This window comes from Hemiscyllium ocellatum, chromosome 30 (assembly GCF_020745735.1).
Source record: "Hemiscyllium ocellatum isolate sHemOce1 chromosome 30, sHemOce1.pat.X.cur, whole genome shotgun sequence".
In the NCBI taxonomy this organism is placed as follows: domain Eukaryota; kingdom Metazoa; phylum Chordata; class Chondrichthyes; order Orectolobiformes; family Hemiscylliidae; genus Hemiscyllium; species Hemiscyllium ocellatum.
Genome location: NC_083430.1, coordinates 39,180,581 through 39,204,417, shown reverse-complemented (window position 1 = coordinate 39,204,417; position 23,837 = coordinate 39,180,581). Strand labels below are relative to the sequence as shown.

The 23,837-nt window shown below is 40.9% G+C and overlaps 1 protein-coding gene across 2 annotated transcripts in view; it reads left to right on the top strand.

Annotated features, from left to right (window-relative positions):
- Positions 1-23,837, top strand: part of LOC132830149 (AT-rich interactive domain-containing protein 1A-like) — a 125,349-nt gene that overhangs the window by 93,041 nt on the left and 8,471 nt on the right. The window contains exons 10-18 of one of the 2 annotated variants that reach the window (XM_060847666.1): positions 2,588-2,697; positions 5,193-5,402; positions 12,130-12,337; positions 16,167-16,299; positions 17,145-17,317; positions 17,500-17,632; positions 19,399-19,518; positions 20,095-20,194; positions 22,556-23,345. In XM_060847666.1, coding sequence (XP_060703649.1) covers positions 2,588-2,697; positions 5,193-5,402; positions 12,130-12,337; positions 16,167-16,299; positions 17,145-17,317; positions 17,500-17,632; positions 19,399-19,518; positions 20,095-20,194; positions 22,556-23,345 — 1,977 coding nt within the window. Of the gene's footprint in view, positions 1-2,587; positions 2,698-5,192; positions 5,403-12,129; positions 12,338-16,166; positions 16,300-17,144; positions 17,318-17,496; positions 17,633-19,398; positions 19,519-20,094; positions 20,195-22,555; positions 23,346-23,837 lie in introns of both variants that reach the window. The other variant, XM_060847665.1, reaches the window with a different exon arrangement.

Below are 23,837 nucleotides of genomic sequence, written 5' to 3'. Positions count from 1 at the left end.
CATCACAAACTTAACAAAAGGCAGCAGAAATGACTAGTCACTTGTGAGCTGTCGCTGAACAGTTTGCATTCTTACCTGTAGTCAGAAGATTGTGGATTCCTGTAACATGGCCACATAATGCAGTTTGATGTTTTACTGTACCATTGAGAGGACCTCTGGTTCAGTCTTTCGAATAGAAGTTAAACTGATGCCTTATTTGTCTTTGAGTTAACAAAAATCCTAAGGGGTGCTATTTTGAAGAATAGCAGGGTAGTTCCTCCCTGTCTGGTTAATATGTTTCCCTCAACTATCATTACAATGAATCACTTGTCACAGTGATGTTTGTGGGAATTTGCTGTGTGCAGATTTGTCTGTTTCCTGTATTAGAACTGTGATTATGCATTTGAGGTTTGTTGGATTTAGCATAGAACCACTTGCAAGGATCAAGGATAGTTGTGACACCAACTTGAGTGTTCCACACTTGCCTGTTACTTTTACCAGATATGATCAGACTGTTAATCAGATTGCAGTAAGTGCACTGGAATTTTCTCCTTCAAGCTTTATGCCATGTTTTGAACAGTATGGTCCAAATGACCCTGAGCTGGTCAATCCTTTTTGCACCCCAAGCTAAGTATTTAGCTTGGCTAAGGGGTGGCACAGTGGTTAGCACTGCAGCCTCACAGTGCCTGAGACCTGGGTTCAATTCCCGACTCAGGCGACTGACTGTGTGGAGTTTGCATGTTCTCCCCGTGTCTGCGTGGGTTTCCTCCCACAGTCCAAAGATGTGCTGGTTAGGTGAATTGGCCAGGATAAATTGCCCGTAGTGTTAGGTAAAGGGGTAATGTAGGGGAATGGGTGGGTTGCGCTTCGGCGGGTCGGTGTGGACTTGTTGGGCCGAAGGGCCTGTTTCCACACTGTAAGTAATCTAATCTAATCTAATTTACAGATACTTAGCTGATGTAGCATTGAGCCACGCATGTTTTGTTTTAAACAAAATCTTTTTAGTAAGATAAATAAGGCCAAAAGTCAGTTATTGAGGCTATTTTATGAGAGAGAATTTCTGTCCGCAGCATCACATCAAATTCTTGGGATAATCTTTGCTATGTTGACGAATGAAGCATTCGATTTGTTCCTGAGGAGGTTTCATTTACAGCAAATCAGGTGGACCATCAGTTGATTTGGCCTTGATCTTTGTGGAAAAAACTATCTGACATGAAGGCAACTTTCTAATTTTTTGACCAGTGAATGAGATCTTTTACGACTACCAGAATCCATATTTGGGGCCTTGGTTTAACATATTAGCCAAAAATGTTGTCTCCAGCAATGCATCGCTCAATGCTTCACTTAACTGTCAACCTAGGCGACTTACTGATGATCTGGAATGGAGCTTGAACACATTAACTAGGACTGTTAAAATCCATGGTAAACCTATGGTTGCCAGAAATGCTCCTGCATGGTAATTGAATCCTAACTGCCGCATTCAGCACCACAAAAAAATGTTGACAGGGTTGCTGCTGTGCATGCATTCACTGACCTCCGAGAATGAGCTAGAAACTTAGAATGATTACGATGCAGAAGATACCAGACCACTTTTGTCTTAGTACAAACAGGTTGGGTGGGATCTTAGATTATTGGCTTAACTAAAAGATGGAATTTGCAATAATATGTTACAGTCTGTCTGAAATTTTTGTGCTGAAATTCTGCAAAGAGATTTGAACCCAGATCCTTGTTATTTGTAGACAAAAGTGATGTTAGCTGAGACATGGCTGACAAAGCTTAAATATTGAGTTATTGAAGTGTTTGAGTTATTTATTGTCTCATATCTAGAAAGATACAGTGCAAAGTGTTCTGTTGCTACAATCTGGCACCATTTTAAATTACGAAAGAATATAAAATGCAGTTACATAAATAAAGTTCATACTCTGTGCAAGGGGTCTTAAAACACAGCTCCAGAGCTTCTGCAAGGTATCCCAGGGTTCAAGTCATCCCCACTCTGTGTAGCAATGACAACCTCACCAAACATCCACAAAGAGTCCTCGCTCTGCGTACCACTACTTGCAGCTGAAGACCTGCCAAGCACCACCTTGGACAACCTGCTGAGTCCATGTTTTGGGCTTACCCCAGCCAGGAGTCCTCACTCCAGGCCCCACAGCCAACAAACTCTGCTTCCCTATGATGTTAAAATGTGAAAAAGGAGAGAGAAGGATGCGGATGGGCACAGGAGCCTGAACACACACTACCATGCTGGTGTGCCATCGTTGTGGAAGACCTGGTCAGGATACTGGGGAGCACTCTGCTGGACTTCAAATAGTTCTATGAAATCTGTTACATACAATGCATGCCACATTGAGCAGTGAAGCATTGCTTCAATACTGTATGGGAGCGTCAGCCTAAGTTTGTACTCTGGTGCCTGGTATGGGACATAAATCTGCACCTCAAACTTGAGACTTGAGTTCTCTCCTTGAACACAGATGAAACTGTAGCTGAACTTATACATGTATTTATTACAAGAAAAACTGTAGACCTAATCTTCCTGCAGTAAGCTTTTGGTGAATGATTACTGTTGTGTTGACCCAGTGATTTATACGATCTTCTCATCTTCTGATAGTTATGACTCCCAGTCCAGAGATGATGGCACTGGGTGAAGGAAAGTTACCACCAACTCAGAAAGCAAACAACAAGGCAGATGGAATGACAAAAGCTGAGCTTAAGTCAAAGGTAAGAACACAAAAGACTTTGTTGACACTAACCAGAAGTAGTGCTGCACTTCACGAGCTGGGTGATAATTAATGTTACTCTATTTCAGAGACAGTTGCTACTTACTGACTTTTGATCGCTTCACTTGAACCACATGATGTGAACATATGTCTTTAATTAATTCACAATAAATTTGAATGAAGGATGGTCCTTATTGTGGACTGAACATTTTGTACTTCAGGCACCCTTCCCTGGTATCAGTTTTCAGTAGGTTAAATAGGATGTGTGTCCCAATAATTAACTTTCATTCAAAGCCTCTGACATTGCACTCGTTCAATGTTTGCCCGATATTTTTGTTTGGAGATTTCCTAAAGTCGATTGTCTCAGAGATTGCTATTTTCTCAGTGAAAAATAGAATGATCCTATCAATGCATAGTAGGACAAAAAACAGCCATTTGATACTGACAGTCTTCATGGACTTGCTGCAATAGCCTTGGAAACTCTCTCTGATTTAAGAAAGTTTACCAAGGTATGTTTTCATGACTTCTGTTTTACTAACAATATACTACATTCCATATTTTGTAGCCTCTGGGTTTGATTGTTTTGAATTTTGTCAATTAATTCAGTCAGTATTTTTGTCCTTTAGAAGCTAAGTTGAAACTGATAAAAGTTCATTTCACAAAATTTGCTTATACAGATCTTCACCTTACCCTTGACACAAGGTTTCACAGGTCAGTTCCTGACTCCCAGCTAGTTTTCACCTTTCCGATAGTTGATTTCTGGGAAGTGCATAGCTCTGGTGAACTGTTATTTCTCCCCACTCTATAGTTTGCTGTGTGTTGGATGTACTGAGCATGTTACCTAGTGTATGTGGTTTTCTGGATGGTAGGCCCACTTTCTTGAACCACTCTTGAAATGATGCAGACCCTTTGCTTTGGTTACATCAATAGTGTTATTGAGAAGATAAATTCCAGATATTTAACCCAACAAAATAATGATTATAGTGCCAAGTCAAGTTTGGATAGGAAATTGTAGTTTGTGGTGTTTCCAAGTATCTGCTTCCCAGTTCTTCTAAGTGGCAGAGTTCAGCAAATTGGAAGGTACTGTCAGAGGAAACATAGTGAGTTACTGCATTGTATCTTTGTTTATGGTTTGCTCTGCTGGAATTGTGATTGTGATGGAGGGACTGAATGTTTAAGGGTGTAGATGGACTGTACATTAAATATGTTTTCTTGCTCTGAAAAATAGAGTTTCTTGAGTGTTGAAACTGCACTCATTTAAGCAAGCGGCAGGTATTCCAACAACTCCTGACTAATGCCTTGCAGATGGTGGATAGGTATTGGGGAGTCAGGACGTGAGGTATTCACTGCAGAATTCTCAGCCTCTGACTTTCTGACCAACCAGTATATATACAGTTTCTGGTCAGTGGTAATTCATAGGATGTCAACTGTGGGGAATTCAATGATATGTGCACAATATTCTAATTAGATGGTTGTTCAGTAATTCTTATAATAGATTAGTGTGGTTGTAAAAGCAGATAACTGCTGTTCAACTAAATTATTAACCTCTGAAAAATGAGTGGATTTAACAAGAAACATAATTTGTCAATTTATAGATTGGATTCCATCTTGATCACCTGTAGAATGTAGAGATATATTGGATGTTCAAAGATACTGAGATTGTTATTGAACTGTCAAACAGATATTTTTTGTGTTGCATTATTAACCTTGGCAACTGGTTTTGTTGAGATATTTGAAATGCACATTTATGGCTTAGGAACTGATATATTATGATTTGGAAATGCTGGTGTTGGACTGGGGTGTACAAAGTTTAAAAATCTCACAACACCAGGTTATAGTCCAACAGGTTTAATTGGAAGCACACTAGCTTTCAGAGCGTCGCTCCTTCACCAGGTCCACTACCACCTGATGGAGCGACGCTCCGAAAGCTAGCATGCTTCCAATTAAACCTGTTGTACTATAACCTGATATATTGTGACGTTTTGTCCAGCTACGTGAATATGTAACTTGGGGCAATGCTCATGAAAGACCACGTGCAGATTTCTAAATACCTAAAATGTCAGTGGAGCTTTCTGCTGTGTTTAAATTGATTATTTACAGTACTGTTTCTTAATCTGCGTTTATGTTTGGATCTAAGCTGATAAATTGAACACGGAAATACAAGTGATGCTGAAGTAGCTGGTCATGTACTGGCCATGTGTGAGCTTTTCGGTGGCCATTTTCAGTTTTGCATCTGTTCTGAACATAGGTTATGCTTTTACTTTTGAGATACTTTTTTTTGTTTACTCTTGTTTCAACACTTTTGAAGAATCTGAACACAACCAAACATTGGCTATTTGGGCAACGTTTCCCACTCAGCTGTTGTTCTTATCTGTTTTGATAAGTAATTTATCTCTGGGTTTTTCATGTGCATCTGAATCTGTCTCTATTTGAAGTGTTTTGGTTGGGCAATAAAATCACCAGTAACTGATGGGCCTTGTTTTTGTTTTGTTGCAGAAAACCAACTCTTCCACGACCACTAATGAAAAGATCTCTAAACTGTATGAGCTGGGCATGGAGCCGGAGCGCAAGATGTGGATTGATAGGTACTTTGCATTTATGGAAGAGAAGGGCACAATGATGACAAATCTTCCTGCAGTTGGCAGGAAGCCGCTGGACCTTTATCGACTCTATATGTCTGTCAAGGATATTGGAGGACTAACGCAGGTGGGTGTGTGAAATGTCTTTATCTTTGGCAAAAATTCTGGCTTAACTTTTATGATGTTTTTGATTAAACCACTTTGCATCGCAGTCCTGGCAAATGCCCCAACTTAATTGACTGTTTGTTTATTTTTACTTCATCCATCAAACTTGGTTCAAACCAATTGTAAATTTCCTTGCAATATATTCTTGCTGAGTAACACTTCTCAGTAGTTCAGGATGCTTGATAGCATTCACTGCTTACTGGAATAATTATAGCTCACTTGTGCATTATATGAACACTCTTCCTGAAGATAAATAGTTCTGAAGGTTTAGAGTATGCTGCTGTATGCATATCATTAATTCCATCTTTGATTTATAGATTAAAAAGAGGATGATCATCTTATTTTATCTTCTGATGGAAAATATTCCTCACTGTGCCCTGATATGCTAATTTCATTTCACTATCTTGTTAATTGGTCACTTGAGCATTGGGGGTTCACAGGTACATGCTCTTTGTCCAGTTAGGTAAGGCAGGTGGGCACATAAGTTTGCCTATACACTTTTTTCCCCCTCAGATCAGTAGAATATCAGAGCTCCAGTGAAGTGGTTATATTTCAAAAATCCAATCCTTTTACAGCTCAAATTTCACTAGTTTGGGAGTTGAGGGCTAATGGGCAAAGTGTAAAAATTAAAGTCAGACCCATCGCAAATAAAATTGGGAAATTCTTTTGAATTGGCTATTTAAATTTTTGAATTTGATTCAGACTTAACTGTATTGCAGTTAACCATATCCCACCCCCCATTTTAGTTATGAAATTAAGCCCATTATGATCCCGTTATCTGATAACACACTCCTTTTATGTTTAAAGTTGTCCTGTTACATAAAACTAGAAACTAGATCAATCTGTGTCAATATTTTATTGAGTAGCCTTGAATGTATCTCTTAAGTCTGTCCTCCAAATCACTTTTGCCAACTTGTTTCACGCAGTTTATAGAGTCATAGGGACGTACAGCATCGAAACAGACCCTTCAGTTCGACTCGTTCATGCCAACCAGATATTGTAAATTAATCAAGTCCCATTTACCAGCACTTGGCCCAAATCCCTCTAAAACCCTTCCTATTCATTTAGCCATCCAGATATGTTGTAATTGTGCCACCCTCCACCACTCCCTCATTCCATACTCACACCACCCTCTGCTAGAAATTTGCCACTTAGGCTCATTTTAAATGTTTCCTCCATGATCTTAAACTTATACCCCTCTAGATTGGGGGGGTGGTGGTGGGGAATCCAGAGCACCCAGAGGAAACCCACGCAGACACTGGGAGAATGTGCAAACTCCACGCAGTCACCCGAGGCTGGAATCGAACCTGGGACCTTGGTGCTGAGGCAGCAGTGCTAACCACTGAGCCACCGTGCCGCCTATTCAGTCTCTCCCTTTGGCTCAAACCCTTCAACCCTGGCAACATCCTTGTAAATCATTTCTAAACCCTATAGCAGGGACACCAGAATTGCACGCAGTATTCCAAAAGTGGCCTAACCAATGTCCTGTAGAGCTGCAACGTGACCTCCGCACTCCTATACTCAATGCTCTGACCAATAAAGGAAAGCATAACAAACATTCTCTTCACTATCCTATCTACTGTGACTCCACTTTCAACAAACTATGAGCCTGCACTCCAAGATCTCTTTGTTGAGCAACATCCCCAGGACCTTCCCATTAAGTGTATAAATCCTGCGCTGATTTGCCTTTCCAAAATACAGCACCTCAAATTTATCTAATTATAGCTCACTTGTGCATTGTATGAACACTCTTCCTTAAGTTAAATAATTCTGACGGCTTAGTGTGCCTTACTGCTATATGCATATCATTAATTCCATCCTTGATTTATAGATTAAAAAGAGGACCGATCTTCTTCTGTCTTTTCTGATGGAAAATATTCCCCTCTGTGCCCTGATATGCTAATTTCATTTCACCATCCTGTTAATTGGTCACTTGAGCATTGTTCAGAGGTACATGCTCTTTGTCCAGTTGGACATTATGCTAAGGCAGGTGGGTACATAATCTACCACTTCTCGGCCCATTTACTGAAAATTCCGTTGTAGTCAGAGGTAACCTTCTTGGCTGTTCGCTACAACTCCAATTTTGGTTTAATCTGCAAACTTAGTCATAGTTCTGATGTTCACATCTACATTTATATAAATAATGAAAGGCAGTGGACCCAGCACCAATCCTTGTGGCAAACCACTGGTCACCGGCCTCCAGTCTGAGAAGCAACCCTTTATCACCATCTGTCTTCTACCTTCGAGCCAGTTCTGTATCCAAATATTTCCTGTATTCCATTTGATCTGACCTTGCTGACTAGTCTACAATGTGGAACCTAATCAAAACCTAACTGAAATCCATATAGATCCTGTGTATCACTCTGTCCTCATCAGTCCTCTTCGTTACTACTTCAAAAATTCAATCAAGTTAGTGGGATATGATTTCCCATACACAGTCATGTTGACTGTCCCTAATCAGTCCTTGCTTTTCCAGATGCAAGTAATTCCTGACCCTCTGATTTCCCTCCAACAACTCCAGCCAACCTCCAGTCTTCCGTCACCCCACCTGTGGCTATCAATGGTTCAAATATCTCCAGCAATTAGCCCAGCAATTACTTCCCTAATTTCCTGCAGATTTCTAGGGTACGCTGGATCAGATCTTGGGGATTTATCCACCTTTATGCGTGTTGAGCTTTCAGCAGCACCACCTCTACAACATGGATATTTTAAGATATCGCTGTTTATTTCTCCACATTTTATATAGAATCATAGTCATAGTCATAGAGATGTTCACCATGGAAACAGACCCTTCAGTCCAACCTGTCCATGCCGACCAGATATCCCAACCCAATCTAGTCCCACCTGCCAGCACCCGGCCGATATCCCTCCAAACCCTTCCTATTCATATACCCATCCAAATGCCTTTTAAATGTTGCAATTGTACAGCCTCTACCACCACCTCTGGCAGCTCATTCCATACACGTACCACCCTCTGTGAAAACGTTGTCCCTTAGGTCCCTTTTATATCTTTCCCCTCTCATTCTAAACCTCTAGTTCTGGACTGCCCCACCCCAGGGCAAAGATTTTATCTATTTATCCTATCCATGCCCCTCATAATTTTGTAAACCTCTATAAGGCCTCCTCTCCAGGGAAAACAGCCTCAGCCTGTTCAGCCTCTCCTTATAGCTCAACTCCAACCCTGGCAACATCCTTGTAAATCTTTTCTGAACCCTTTCAAGTTTCACAAAATCGTAGGAAGGAGATCAGAATTGCACGCAATATTCCAACAGTGGCCTAACCAATGTCCTGTACAGCCGCAACATGGCCTCCAAACTCTTGTACTCAATACTCTGACTAATAATACCAAACGCCGCCTTCACTACTCTATCTACCTGCGACTCCACTTTCAAGGAGCTATGAACCTGCACTCCAAGGTCTCTTTGTTCAGCAACATTCCCTAGGACCTTACCATTAAGTGTATAAGTCCTGCTAAGATTTGCTTTCCCAAAATGCAGCACCTCACATTTATCTGAATTAAGCTCCATCTGCCACTTCTCAGCTCCTTGGCCCATCTGATCATGAGCCTGTTGTAATCTGAGATAACTTTCTTTGCTGTCCACCATACCTCCAATTTTGGTGTCATCTGCAAACTTATTAACCATACCTCTTCTGCTCGCATCCAAATCATTTATATAAAATGACAAAAGTTAAGGACCCAGCACCAATCCTGTGGCACTCCACTGGTCACAGGCTTCCAGTCTGAAAAACAGCCCTCCACCACCATCCTCTGTCTTCTACCTTTGAACCAGTTCTATATCCAAATGGCTAGTTTAGATTCCCTACAGTGTGGAAACAGGCCCTTTGACCCAACAAGTCAACACCGACCCTCCGAAGAGCAACCCAACCAGACACATTTCCCTAACGCTATGGGCAATTTAGCTTGGCCAATTCACCTAACCTGCACATCTTTGGATTGTGGGAGAAAACTGGAGCACCCGGAGGAAACCCACGCAGACACGGGGAGAATGTGCAAACTCCACACAGACAGTCACCCGAGGCGGGAACTGAACCCGGGTCCCTGGCGCTGTGAGGCAGCAGTGCTAACCACTGAGCCACCGTGTATTCTGTGAGCTCTAACCTTGCTAAACAGTCTCCATGGGGAACCTTGTCGAACACCTCACTGAAGTCCATATAGATCACATCTACCGCACTGCCCTCATCAATCCTCTTTGTTCCTTCAAAAGGCTCAATCAAGTTTGTGAGACATGATTTCCCACACACGAAGCCATGTTGACTATCCCTAGTCAGTCCTTTCCTTTCCAAATACATGTACATCCTGTCCCTCAGGATTCCCTCCAACAACTTGCTCACCACCGAGGTCAGGCTCACTGGCTTATAGTTCACTGGCTTGTCCTTACCACCAGTGGCACCACATTAGCCAACCTCCAGTCTTCCAGCACTTCACCTGTGACTATCAATGATACAAATATCTCTGCAAGAGGCCCAGCAATCACTTCTCTAGTTTCCCGCAGAGTTCTCAGGTACACCCGATCAAGTCCTGGAGATTTATCCATTTCAAGACATCCAGCACTTCCTCCTCTGTAATAAGTGCATTTTTCAAGCGTCGCCATCTATTTCCCTACATTCTATATCTTCCATATCCTTTTCCACAGTAAACACAGATGCAAAATACTTATTTAGTTTCTCCCCCATTTTCTGCAGCTCCACACAAAGTCTGCCTTACTGATTTTTGGTGGTCCAATTCTCTCCCTAGTTACCCTTTGTCCTTAATATATTTGTAATGTATTTGGGGGATTCTCCTTAACTCTATTTGCCAAAGCTATCTCATGTCCCCTTTTTATCCTCCTGATTTCCCTCCTTAAGTACACTCCTCCTGCCTTTATATTCTTCTAAGGATTCACTTGATCGATCCTGTCTATACCTGACACATCCATCCTTCTTTTTTCTTAACCATCCAGTATTCCCAACACCTACCAGTCTTCCCTTTCACCCTAACAGGAATATACTTTCTCTGAATTCTCGTTATCTCATTTCTGAAGGCTTCCCATTTTCCAGTTGTCCCTTTATCTGCGAACACCCAATCAGCTTTTGAAAGTTCTTGACTAATATCATCAAAATTGGCCTTCCTCCAATGTAGAACTTCAACTTTTATATTTATTCTATCTGTTTCCATTACTATTTTAAAACACAAAAGAATTATGGTCGCTGGTGCCAAAGTGCTCCCCCAATGACACCTCAGTCACCTGCCCTGCCTTATTTACTAAGAGTAGGTCAAGTTTTGCACCTTCTCTAGTAGATACATCCATATACTGAATCAGGAAATGTTCTTGTACACGCTTAACAAATTCCTCTCCACCTAAACCCTTAACACTATGGCAGCCCCAGTCTGTTTGGAAAGTTAAAATCCCCTTCCATAACCACCCTGTTATTCTTACAGATAGCTGAGATCTTACAAATTTTTATTCTTAATCTCCCTCTGCCTATTAGGGGGTCTATACTACAATCCCAATAAGGTAATCATCCCTTTCTTATTTCTCAGTTCCACCCAAATAACTTCCCTGGATGTATTTTTGGGAATATCCTCCCTAAGTACAGCTGTAATGCTATCCCTTATTAAAAACCCCACTCCCTCTGCTCTCTTGTCTCCCTTTTTGTCCTTTCTGTAGCATTTGTATCTTCCATTTCCTTCACCATAGTAAACACTGATGCAAAGTACTTACTTAGTATTTCCCCAATCTCCTGCAGTTCCACACAGGCAACCTTGCTGATCTTTGAGGGGCCCTATTCTCTCCCTGGTTACCCATTTGTCCTTAATGTATTTGTAAAATCCCTTTGGATTTTCCTTAATCCTGTTTGCCAAAATTATCTCCTTTTCCCTTTCTGCCCTCCTGATTTCCCTCTGAAGTATACTCCTATTACCCTTATATTCTTCTTGAGATTCACTCACTCTTTGCTATCTATACCTGATAATATGCTGCTTCCTTAATCTAAACCAAAACCTCGATGTCTGTAATCATTCAGTATTCCCTTCACCTCGTAGCCTTGCTCTTCACCCTAACAGGAGCATACAGTCTCTGGAGTTACGTTATCTCGTTTTTGAAGGCTTCCCATTTTCCAGCCATCCATCTACCTGTGAACATCTTCCCCCAATCAACTTATAAAATGTCTTGCTGAAACCATCAAAATTGACCTTCCTCCAATTTAGAAACATAACTTTTAGATCCGGGTCTATCCTTTGCCATCACTATTTTAAAACTAATAGAATTATGGTCACTGGCCCCCAAAGTGTTCTTCCACTGACACCTCAGTCACCTGCCCTGCCTTATTTCCCAAGAGTAGGTCAAGTTTTGCACTTTGTCTAGTCGGTACATTCACATACTGAATCAGAAAATTTTCTTATACGCACTTAACAAATTCTTCTCCATCCAAGCCCTTAACATTGCCAGTCCCAGCCTGTGTTTGTGAAGATCAAAGTTTCTGATCATTGTCTAACCCTTGTTACATGCTCCACAGTTTCCTGGTTAATGCATTGTTGACCAAACAACATTACTAAAGCATTTCTGCCCTGTGTTATTTGTTATTTTCTAACTACTATTCAGCAACTATCACTTAGTGGGAGCTATGAGGGTGAGCAATGGTGGAATCTCCCACACTACAATACTAAACAGTCAACATATCTTGTGCAGGTGAATAAAAATAAAAAATGGCGTGAACTGGCCACCAACCTGAATGTGGGAACCTCGAGCAGTGCAGCCAGCTCACTGAAGAAGCAGTACATCCAGTGTTTGTTTGCCTTTGAGTGCAAGATTGAGCGAGGGGAGGATCCACCACTAGACATCTTTGCTTCTGTAGATTCCAAAAAGCAACAACCAAAGATACAGCCTCCTTCTCCTGGTGAGTGTGATGGCAGCTGATGTGCCAAGAAGGGCTTTCCTTCTGTTTAAATGCAGGATTGTAGCATGGGTTTGTATGACTACTGTCTGCTAACCCAAGTACCATAGTTGAGACGGTGAGACCAATTGGTACAAATAATGGTTTGTGATTTCAGGTGCACTTCATGAATGAATGATCTCTCATTGCTGCAAATTTCCTTCCTTATTCTGTTTGTACTATATGCTCTTTAGAGGTACGGGCCGTTCTTCTATAGCGTGCATATTGTTAACATGAATTCACTGTAACGTGAACTTTTAAAAGTGTATTTTGATTATAATGTGATTCTGGCCCTCTGACTGTAAACTGTTTGGGTGGGGGCAGGGGCATCCTATTATCAATGTGAATGTTATACTAACAGAAATTAATGTGATAAGATTAACTGGAATTGCAACAATTTAATTTTGGTTTCTAGACTTTTGATATAAGTTCTAAATAATCTCAATTTAGCTGAAGGGCATGCATGACCAGGTGTAAATTTGCCTTTGAAGAATAGTGACTATACCTGGAGTGTTAGCTATAGTTTAGAGTTCAGCTTTGTTCTCCTTTTGGTCCAATTTTGTTGTTTTTTGATTTTTTAAATTTATTTTATTTTTAAACAGTTCCTCATTATAAATAGCCGTAGTCTGTACCCAGGAACCTTTCAGGACAGAGTAAGAAAATGTGAGAGTTGTGCAGCTTTCGAACTTTGCTCAGAAGCCAATGGAAGTGGAGTAATTGAATTTTTTTAAAGGCACAGATGAATCAATTTTTGTTCGGCAGAAGAATAGTGTTATTGGGAGTAGGCACTCTGGAATTTGAAACATGAGATCAGTCATGAACTTATTCAACACCCAAGCAGGTGTAAGGGGCTGAACAGTCTACTTTGCTGCTAATTCGTATGCTCATTATGTATCTAAGTTATTTTTAAAAATCTAGAAAAAAAATCAGAATAATGATGGGACTTTGTGTGAAATTAATTATTATAGCCATTTCTTAAGAATGTTGCTTGACAAATATTCTCGAATAAACTTTTGGATGGATTATGATCTGGAGGTGTAAATTAAACAAGTATGGGCATATTCTGCATATCTTTGAGAATAACTAAAAGCATATATTTGTTTCCACCTAAATCCATCATTGTATCCTCTGCTTTTCTTTCTCATTTGCCTTCAAAACCGAGACAAAATAAATTGGCAACTCACTAGTCTTGAAAGCAAAGCTTGATTCTTACATGTTATTTTGCATTCATTTTTAAAACTGCCCAAGCATATCTACTCTTCAGAGAAACTCTAAATTGTAAAAATCCACTAAACTGTGTATTACTGTTTGAATTATGGCCTTTAAAGAAATTTGATGTTCCCTGTCCAGGATAAGCTCACTGAGCAATGACAAGTGTTTCTTTCGGGGGAAACGATGCATTTGTGCCTGCGTGACATGCTCGAGTCACAGCTACATGCAGTGAGCACATTCTATTGATCAATGATAATTCCAGGCTGCTTCTGCAGAAACTGGTCAGGTGCATATGGGATTTGATGATTGAACCTGCTCCTGTTGGTTTTCTTCTTCTTTGGGCAGCAGGAGGTTGGCTGGATGCTGGATGTTTTGAGTTATGTGAGCAAACTGAATCTTCTGTCAGTCCCTGGAAGTGAGGAGGATGCTTGGCACAGAATCTGAATGAGGAGAGGTGGTGAAGAGAGAAAAAGTGTGTGTTGGGAATAGATGGAAGTAAAGTCAGTGAAGGTAAAAGAGGTGGTAAAGGCTAAAGGAGAAATAACATTAAAAGAAATCTAAAATTCACGTTGGCAGTCAGTAATTGTCTGTGATTGTTGTGGGTTAACCATCTTCTTGAGTCGTCTTCCTGCACTTTTCTCTACAGCTAGTGCCATCCATCCCCCTTCAAAGCCAGCTACATCTTGATGCAAGGTTTGTCATTTTGGGCAGTCCAGTGGGCTCTCTTCCCAGCTGTTGAGGTCAAAATGGACTTTCAGGGTATCTTAGAAATGTTTGTGCTCGTTACCCAAATATTAACTAATCACTCCGTGGTGCAGTCTGTCTGCCAGCTGGCTTGATTTTTTTTGAGGTCACCTCTGTTGCCACTTTAAGTGTCATGAAGGTTTGCAACAGTAGTTTGCTAGTGAGTCTGACATTTGATGAAAGGTTGTGTAGATTTTAATTTTAAAAACTGCCTTTGTTGGGTGATTGATTGAAGATCTGTCCATGGCCGGCAGAGTTGCTCCTTTCATGGGCATTGCCTGTGTGAGCTCTGCTGGGGGAAAGGAAAGAATTTAAGCAATGTTGGCCCTGCCCACTAGTTGAGATAACATTCCAGCTGACTGTTTTGTATGCTGCCATCCCAGATTCCCAGGGGATTTACAGGTTCAGGAAGTTGATGAATGGGGAGCGTGTTATTAATGTGAATGAAACCAATCCCAGTCGCCCTACTGCAATGTAACTTAATCCTGTTGCCAGAGTAAGGGGAGCCCAACCACATTCTTAAGGCAGTGAGATGTCACTGAGGGAAATCCCCTGACTGAGCAGGGTGAAAAGGTGAAATAGGACTGGGTGTAAATAAGGCTGCCCTTCTATTGACCTTTACTTGCAGTTAATGAATAGCAGGTTGAGTCATCAGGGCTACTGTAGTACCTGAAAGAAGCATATAATGATTAACACAGTATTCTATACCAGTAACAAGTCACTCAAGTATCTGAAACTGCAACATCCACGACAGATATTGCAATCTCTTGTATACAGCAGAAACCAAAACAATGATGACTAATTTGTTCGTATTACAGCCTTTTGTGGAGGAAAAAAAGGACTTGCACTTATTTAGTAACATTTACAACTATTTGATTTCTCAAATTGTTTTACAAAGAAATGCAGTTTGTGTATTCATTATTGTCATGTGGAAAACAAAGCAACCATTTATGTACAGCAAGCATCTACAATGTTCATTTTCATTGTCTGTGGAAATGAGCAATCTGTTTTTGTGATGTTGATTGAGGAGTAAATACTGGTCAGGATACAGGAGTAGCTCCCCTGAAGTTCCATGGAATACTGACATGGAATCTTTTTATGTCTACCTAAGGGGGGAGAGGGTGGTTGGATTAACCTCTTATTTGAAAGATAGTTGGTGCAGTAACTAAGTGCTGTGCTGAACTCGGCTTTAGAGTTTGTTCAAGTTTTGCTGGGCAATTGAATCCTCAATTATTTGACTTCTTTGTGCGAATGCAACCAACCAAGTTATAGTTAATGCCGAATGAGTTGAATTTAACTGTAATATTTAAATATACTCCCATGATGCTAGTTATCAACAGAAAATAATACCTGAAAGTAATTTGATGCTAAATTAATTTTGTTGATCTGGTCTTTATTTGAAGCCTCACTGAGGACTCTAATCTAGCAGGAATGTTAATCTGAGTCAAATCCCATTCTTTGATGTGAACTCTGTGTGTGCTTTAGTTGAGACATATATCCGATCCTTGTTTAGCTCATCTTGCATTAATTTGATATAGTTAATAGCTTGATATAGTTAATACAGTTATAACTGCAATGAATTCTCCATTTCCTCTCCAGCTGAAGTTGATAGTATACATGCCTTGCCAGTACAATGGTAATTAGAGCTGAGAACCATGGAATGTTACTGTTGGATGAAGAGGAATGTAGCAAATGTTAATATGATCCACATTTCCTCACTTCCCACTTTTGTTCCCCGTCCACCCACCATGTTCTTTCAACCATAACATTTTCGTTTTGGCATACATTTCCAGGGAATTCTGGACTGTTGTGATTAAATGGTAATTTTTTTTTGCAGCTGGTTCAGGTTCTCTGCAGGGTCCTCAGACCCCACAGTCCACCAGCAGCTCGATGGCAGAGGGAGGAGATATAAAGCCACCAACGCCCGTATCAACACCCCATAGCCATGTTCAACCAATGCCAGGTTCCAGGTAATCTTTTCTGTAATGTAGCAAGTGTACCAGCTCTCAAATTGTCAATCCATCTGATTTCTTAGGACTCCTGATATTGGGCTGGTTATGGTGATGTTAGAATTACCTCACCTCAGCAAATGGAGGGAAGGCATAGTAGTAATGTCAGTTTAATGATAATCCAGATTTCCAGGCTAGTGTGCTGAGTCAATGGTTTGAATCGCTCCATATCAGATGGTGAAATTTGAATTTCATAATAGTTTAAGCTAAAAATGATGGCTTAATGGTAACATCATGTAACCATTTTCAATTTTAGTAAGAACAGATTTGATTATCTAATGTTCTTTAGGGAAGGAAGCTTGCCATCCTTACCCTGTCTGGCCTTCATGTAACTCTCAGAACATGGTTGACTCTTAATTGCCACCAGAAACAGTGTTAGGAGCCAAGAAGTTCAAGGTCAGCTAGCGGTGGTAGGCAAATCCAGGCCTTGCTACCAATACCCACATCCAATGAAAGAATTTTAAGCAAGTAACTGCTCTGCTGTTTCTTGAATTTGAATGGTTAGGCAGAGAAACTGTTACTTATTCATGCAGGAAACTCCAATGAAGGCATGGCGATGATTGCATCATGAAAACAATTGAAACTGAGTGGAATTTGTTTATGCTGCATCGGACTCATGTAGTCATCAGATTTGAGAGGGGCTCATTCTGTGATGTTAGAATCTGTGACCATCAAGTTGAAGAGCTAGTTGCTTTATGATGCTTCTACCACATGTTTCTAATGTTATTTAGTTGATGGTGAGTGTAAGAAGGAAATTACATCTTGCAGAAGTTTTCACCTGTCTAATATGCTGCATTAAAATTCAGGAACAACTCTGTGAGTGTCCAGGATCCATTTGCAGACAGTAGTGATCCAGCTTTCCAGAAGAGGACCACAGTAACTCAAAACCCTGCATACCCGCCTAACATGAACACCACGGATTTAATGGCCCGTATGCCATACGAGCCCAACAAGGATCCATTTGGTGGCATGAGGAAAGGTAGAAACAGTTTCAAAACTAATGCTCTAAAATGGTGAATTGTTTGATCAGTCATTGAATTATTGGAATAAAAGTTTTTTTTCTTACCAGTGATTTTGGGGGGTGGGGGGAGGGGTTGCAGGATTGGGATGGAGATTGATTGATTGTACGTAACATAGTGACACTCGTTTTCCTCCCAGCAGCTCCTGGGCCTGACCCTTTTATGTCTCCTGGACTTGCTCCCAATACTGGAATGGGAGACCCATACAATCGCCCTCCTGCAACAGGTATGGGGCAACGGCAGCAATATGCATATGGATCTGGATTTGAGAGGAGGTAGGTCTGAATAGAGTTCCAAAATTCTGAGTGAGTCTAAGCAAAGCACTGTTGGGATCGGTAATTCCATGAGCTTAATCCCATTGATTAAATACTTCTGTTTATAGGAGGAGAATCAGTGTTGCACTTCCTATTTTTATTCCTAAAGCTGGAATGAATGGTTAGTCCCATTTAACAAGACGCAATCTTAGCAAACATTCCTATGTGGACTGAGCTACCAGATTTAGTTTAGATGGATTCTGTTAGATTGGTCAGTTACTTGTTGCTTTCTTGAAACCAAGGCTAAAAGCAGAGATGTAGGACAGTTGTCCCTTGTGTCCCCATTGCAATAGTACTACAATGATTTTGGTTTGCTGTGTAGAATGCTTTCCTTATCTGTTCTTTGTATACACATAATATAAGGCACCTTGGAACTCTGAGTAAAAAGTGAGGTCTGCAGATGCTGGAGATCAGAGCTGAAAATGTGTTGCTGGTTAAAGCGCAGCAGGTTAGGCAGCATCCAAGGAACAGGAAATTCGACGTTTCGGGCTAGAGCCCTTCATCAGGAATAACCTTGGAACTCTGAATTGGATATAGCTACTGCATGTCAAAACAATGCTCTGTGTAGGATATGCAGGTAATCTATTTTCAAATAACAAAAAAATCTGGCTGAAGGCCTCTTGTGGTGGAATGGTAGTGTCACTCCCACTCAACCAAGAGGCCTTGGCTTAAGCCCCACCTGCTCCAGCATTGTGTAATTATAACTTAGAGCACATTGGTTAGAAAGGTGACTATTGCTTTAGTGTATAGTTATTAAGATTGTATCTTAAGGCTGCATGTGAGTCATGATTATAAAATGTATATTTGTGTATTTCATGGGGATTATAAGGACTGCAACACTGAGCTATATTGTAGTGTGTTACATAGAGTTGTATGGAGTTTATGTATTATGTGGGTTTATCATGAAGAGCATGTATGTGTAGCACGAAGAAATTAGGTTGTTTGGGGTTTGGCACAACATAGAATAATTTGGTAGGGAGGTGAGAAGAAAAGGCTTCAAATATGTGTAGGAAATGCTGGTGAGTCTTGTAACCTAATTTCTTGTATGTGGAATGTCTGTAAACTGAGTAGCCAATATCTGAACATAAGGAAAGTACATTTCGTTACTTTTAAGAAGAAAATTGAGCTGATGAGCCCAGCTAGTAGTTCTGTTCACTCTTTGGCTATAGAGCAGTACCTTAACTTGTTGATTGGAGAGATGTAGTGTGGTGGCAACACAAGCTTGTCAGTTTATCATGGCTGAGAGTTGCATAACCTCATGTGGTTGATTCTTTTCTGTAGCCAGTTGCTAACATTTTGGGAAAAAGTGAGAACTGCAGATGCTGGAGGTCAGAGTCCGAAAGTGTAGCACTGGAAAAACGCAGCATTCGAGGAGCAGGAGAGTCAACGTTTCTGACATAAGCCCTTCATCAGGAATATCACGTTACTTTTTAATGGCTAACATTTTAGACCAAACTGGTACACAAGGCCAGAATTGAACAACACCATCTACAGATGTCATTTCTCTTGTGTTTACTTGAACTGTGCTGCTTTTTGCTTTTATGGCCCAATCAGGTGAAGCTCAACCTCCTGCCTTCCTTCATTTACAGCCCTTTGGACTCTGCACCTTCATTCAAGGTGTAGGCTCCAATTTTCTCGTGGTCAGGTGATAAAACTTAAAATGTCTACAGTGTCCAACTCTTCTGTAATTCATTCATTTTGTTCTTTCCTTTTCCACTTCTTTTTAGGTCTGAACATGGGATGGGCCCAGAGGGAACTATGGGACCAGTGACAGCACAGCCTAGTGTGGTGCCAGTCAATGCGGATTCCGGCATGTACTCTCCAAACCGCTATCCAGGACAGCAACGGTAAATGCATTGAGCACTTCTTCTCATGTGTTCTTGGAAAGATGGATGATTTTGTATTTAACTTGAGGATTATTTTGACAAATCTCTTCAGATTGTGTTCCAGTTTATAGATAATTGGTGTATTACAAGGGAAGAGAAGAACCAACAATTGGAACAGCGTTGGCATATTCCTGCAACCTTAGTTTTGGGACTGATTGCTTATCAGTCCCTATTGGTATTATTGTCAAATCAATGTGAACCTTTACCACTGGAAACTGACTCAATTCTGCAGGCTAAACTATTGCAGATTTGCATGAGATAAGGGGCTGAACTCCAAGATGACTTTGTGTCCATGTGAAGAAATTTCAGCTTGGCATTAAAAGTTTGCAAGTCATCTTAGAGATGTTTTCCTTTCTTGTTTTCTCAAAGCAGAGCATTTACTCTGAACAAAGGTCCACCAGCAGCTCTCCAGTCATAGATTCCCTCCTGAAGCTCCATACCAACTGTTCCAATCAAAGGTTTTCACTCTAGGGTCTGAATGCCTGCAACTACTAAATTTGACGTGTTCTCTCTCAACTTTTTCCCATATAATACTAGGCATGATCCTTATGGAAACCAGTATCCTGGACAGGGAGTTCCAGCTGGGCAGTCTTATTCTAACCAGCAACCTGGAATGTTTCCACAGCAGCAGCAACAAGTAAGTGGAATAGGATATTGAGCAGATAACACACGTAGAGCCCAGCCTCCTCCTGATGGTTTGTGGTGATATGACAACCTTAAATAAGTAGCTTCTGATTTTTTTTAGGAAGATAGACCTTTACGAAACAGCTGATTTGAATTGTTTGCAACATTTGTGTATTTAAGTGCTAGCACTTAAATATTGAGAGAAGAAAATTCTTGCAAAAACAGAATTTCTTAGGATCTGCATGCAGCCAGACTAACAATCCCTGACTGCTGTGGTACAAACAGAGCTAGGCTGGAGTAGGATAACAAGAACCTGAATTTGGAAAACTAATTGCTACGTTAATGCAGATATGTTGGATTTTTGTCAGACTTGGGTCTCTCTTTTTTGACCTGTCTGTCATTCTGAAATTCTATAAAATCCGAAGGCAACATAAACCAAGTGATTGACAGACCATCCACAACCGTCAATATTTATTCTCTCCAGTACTAATGAATAGTGGCAGCAATTTGTATCATAAGCAAGAAGCATTGCTGCAACTCACCATTGATCCTTCAACAAAATCTTGTAAATCTGCAGGCGCTAACACCTAGTAACACATGAGCAGAAATTGTATGGGAGTGCTAACGTCTGTAAGATTCCTTCCATGTTGCGTGCTGTTCTGACTTGGAACTATACTGCTGTTCCTTTGCTGTTTTGGGGTCAAAATTCCCTTTTTAACAGCATTTTGGGTGTACTAATACCATGTGCACTGCAATAGTTAAAAATGACAGCCTGCCACCACTTTCTTGGGGGGCAGTTGGGGATAGGCAGCAATGTGCTTATCAAGCAAGTATTACCCATGTTCATCAGTGTGAAACACAAAGTGAGAGTTTTCTCCATGTTGAGCTTCAGATTTCCAGCATCCACAGCTTTTTTTTTCTGCATGATACCAAGACTTCAAATGTAATTTATGAGGATAGGGTGCAAAAATTTAGTTTGTTTTTCTTGATTAAGAGGTTGAAATCTGAACCAAACAAAATGCTGGAGAAACACAGGAACTCTGGCCGCATGTATGAAGGGAGAAACTGATAACATTGAGTTTAATTTCTTCATTTCAGTGTTTACCCTTTTAAAATTGTTTTGAAGGTTGTTTCAGACTTTGAGCATCTGCAGCTTTTTGCTTTTATTTGAGGCTGAAATCTGTTCTGATTAAGGTATTTTAAATGAGAAAAAGATTCAATAGGATAGTTGTAGAAAAACTCAAGTGGGGAAGACTGCAACAAAGGGACAAAGTTTTCAAGTTAAGTCAGTCTTCTAGGAGTGAAATTGGGACACTTCACAGTTTCCATTTTTAGTTATCTATCCAAAGCCAAAAATTAATGGGGATAGCTTTTCCCACTCTCAAGTTGTTACCTCTGGCATTCATGAGTTTAAGTTTGGCCCACCTCCTGCTATTTTCAGCTACCTGATTTGCCTTGCAACATCGTCCAAAAGCGCAGCATCAGGGTTGACTTACTGACAATACCAGAGATGTACTTTTGATCAAACCTTTATGATTGGTTGACCTGAATTTTTCAGTGGCCAGTTCATTGTTTCTGAAGCATTGAAAGGAACTATACATGAGGATCCAGCAGAATTCCCAGTGGAGCAGACTCAAGAAATTTCCTGGGAAATTGAAGATTCTGCTGGGCAGTTTCCTAATCCTGGGCTCCTCTGAAAGTATCTATTTAAATCTGAAAAAGAGGATGTGACTTCCCTTCCCCCAATTGTTTGCGCTGTAAGGGACCTGTCAGAATGGTTGTGTGCCTCCAGGTTTCTTAAGGAACCATGATTGGAATCCCCTGTCAGAAATGCAGTACTGTTCCGTTTCGCAAAAATGAAGGAGTACAGTGGCAATCTGCATTGAATGCTACTTCTCAAAGTCTGATGCAATGTCTCCATCTCTAATGTTGCCAACTCAGCTCAACTCACTTGCTAAAACCTTTTGTTTAAACCTCTTTTACTTTTTAGATGATTCCTTCCATTCCTGGCCATCCCTCCTACATCTATCTTCTGTAAATTTGTAGTTATCTAAACTCTGCTTGCGCTAAATCCTGTTCACCACCATTCCTGTGCTCCCTGTCTGACATTGTAGCCTGGCCAAGTAATGCTTTTTTTTAACCTAAATTGTCATCCTGATTTTTTTATATACTCTCCCTTCCATCTTGCCGCATACCACCTCTAAATTTCTTAATCTCCTGAAAAAAAAATTACCCTTGCCTGGTTTTTTTTTTGAATATCTGTTATTGGTCCTGCTGGTAGCTGCCTGAGCTGCCCAGGGATTGTTTTAGTGCCATCTTTACTCTTCATTTGTGGGAGTTCATGAATTCTGAGCACTTTCTTTATTTTTGTCAGAACTTCAAACGCCAGATGGACGGGTCGTATGGACCTCCAGCTAAGCGACATGAAGGTGAAATGTATGGGATGCCATACACAGCCCAGCAATCTCAGCAAGATCTGTATAACCAATACGGCAATGCTTATCCTGGTTCCGATCGTCGGCCGGTGCAGAATCAGTTTCCTTTTCAGTATGGTAGGGAGAGAATGCAAGGTCCCCCTGGCTCAGCCTCACAGCAGCCTGTGCCCCCGCAGATGATGGGCCCATTACAGTCTCCTCCTGAAGGACCACAAGGCACTGTGTGGCCAGGGCGAAATGACATGGCTTACAATTACCCAAATCGGCAAGGCCCTGGTGCCCCACCACAACCTTCAGGATTTCACAGCATGAATCGTTCTGAAGAGATGATGGGTCCTGATCAGAGAATGAACCATGAAGGACAGTGGGCTTCCCATGTCAACCAACGCCAACCATCGTTCACCCCCTCTGCTCCTCTTCCCCCAATTACAAGGCCATCTCAGTCCACCTACCAAACTCCTCCATCAGTGCCAAACCATCTTTCCCAGGTGTCTAGCCCAGCTCCCATGCCACGACCATTGGAGAACCGTACCTCACCCAGCAAATCACCATTTCTGCATTCAGGAATGAAGATGCAAAAGGTTGGTCCCCCGATTCCTGCATCACATATTTCAGTACCCTCTACACAGCCACCACTGATGAGACGAGACATCACCTTTCCTCCTGGTTCAGTAGAAGCATCTCAACCAGTCCTGAAATCTCGGCGGAGGCTCACCACAAAGGATATTGGTAAGTAGTGATAATTGCAATGTTCTGGTAGTTATTAATGTTCAAAGAGCTTAGAGCATTAAATTAGGAGTTTAACAGCCTGATCTATGTCTAAATCAAATCATATTTGTGTGGTCGCTTAACAGGTACATCTAGTCAATCATTTTTTTTAGGCTTGCCAGAATTTGATTCAAGGGACAATGCTAGAGACTGTACTTGGGAGACATTTCAGTTAAACTGATCTAAGCTCCTGTATAGAACACTGCTGGTTAGACATTTGCCTTATTTGTACTTTTTTAAAGCAAGGTTTTGATAGAAATGCTGTGCATTCTTACCCTTTTGCCTATGGACATGTGGAAGTGGGCCTTTTCTGGTTTCACAAGTAGTAAGTTATTCTAACGACATGTTTTGTAGTCATCAAAGATCTGAAATGTCTTTTAGCTTGAATCCCTGAAAATTATCCAGAAATTGATATTTTACCGTACTTGGTACAAAGTTTCTAAACTGTTCAAA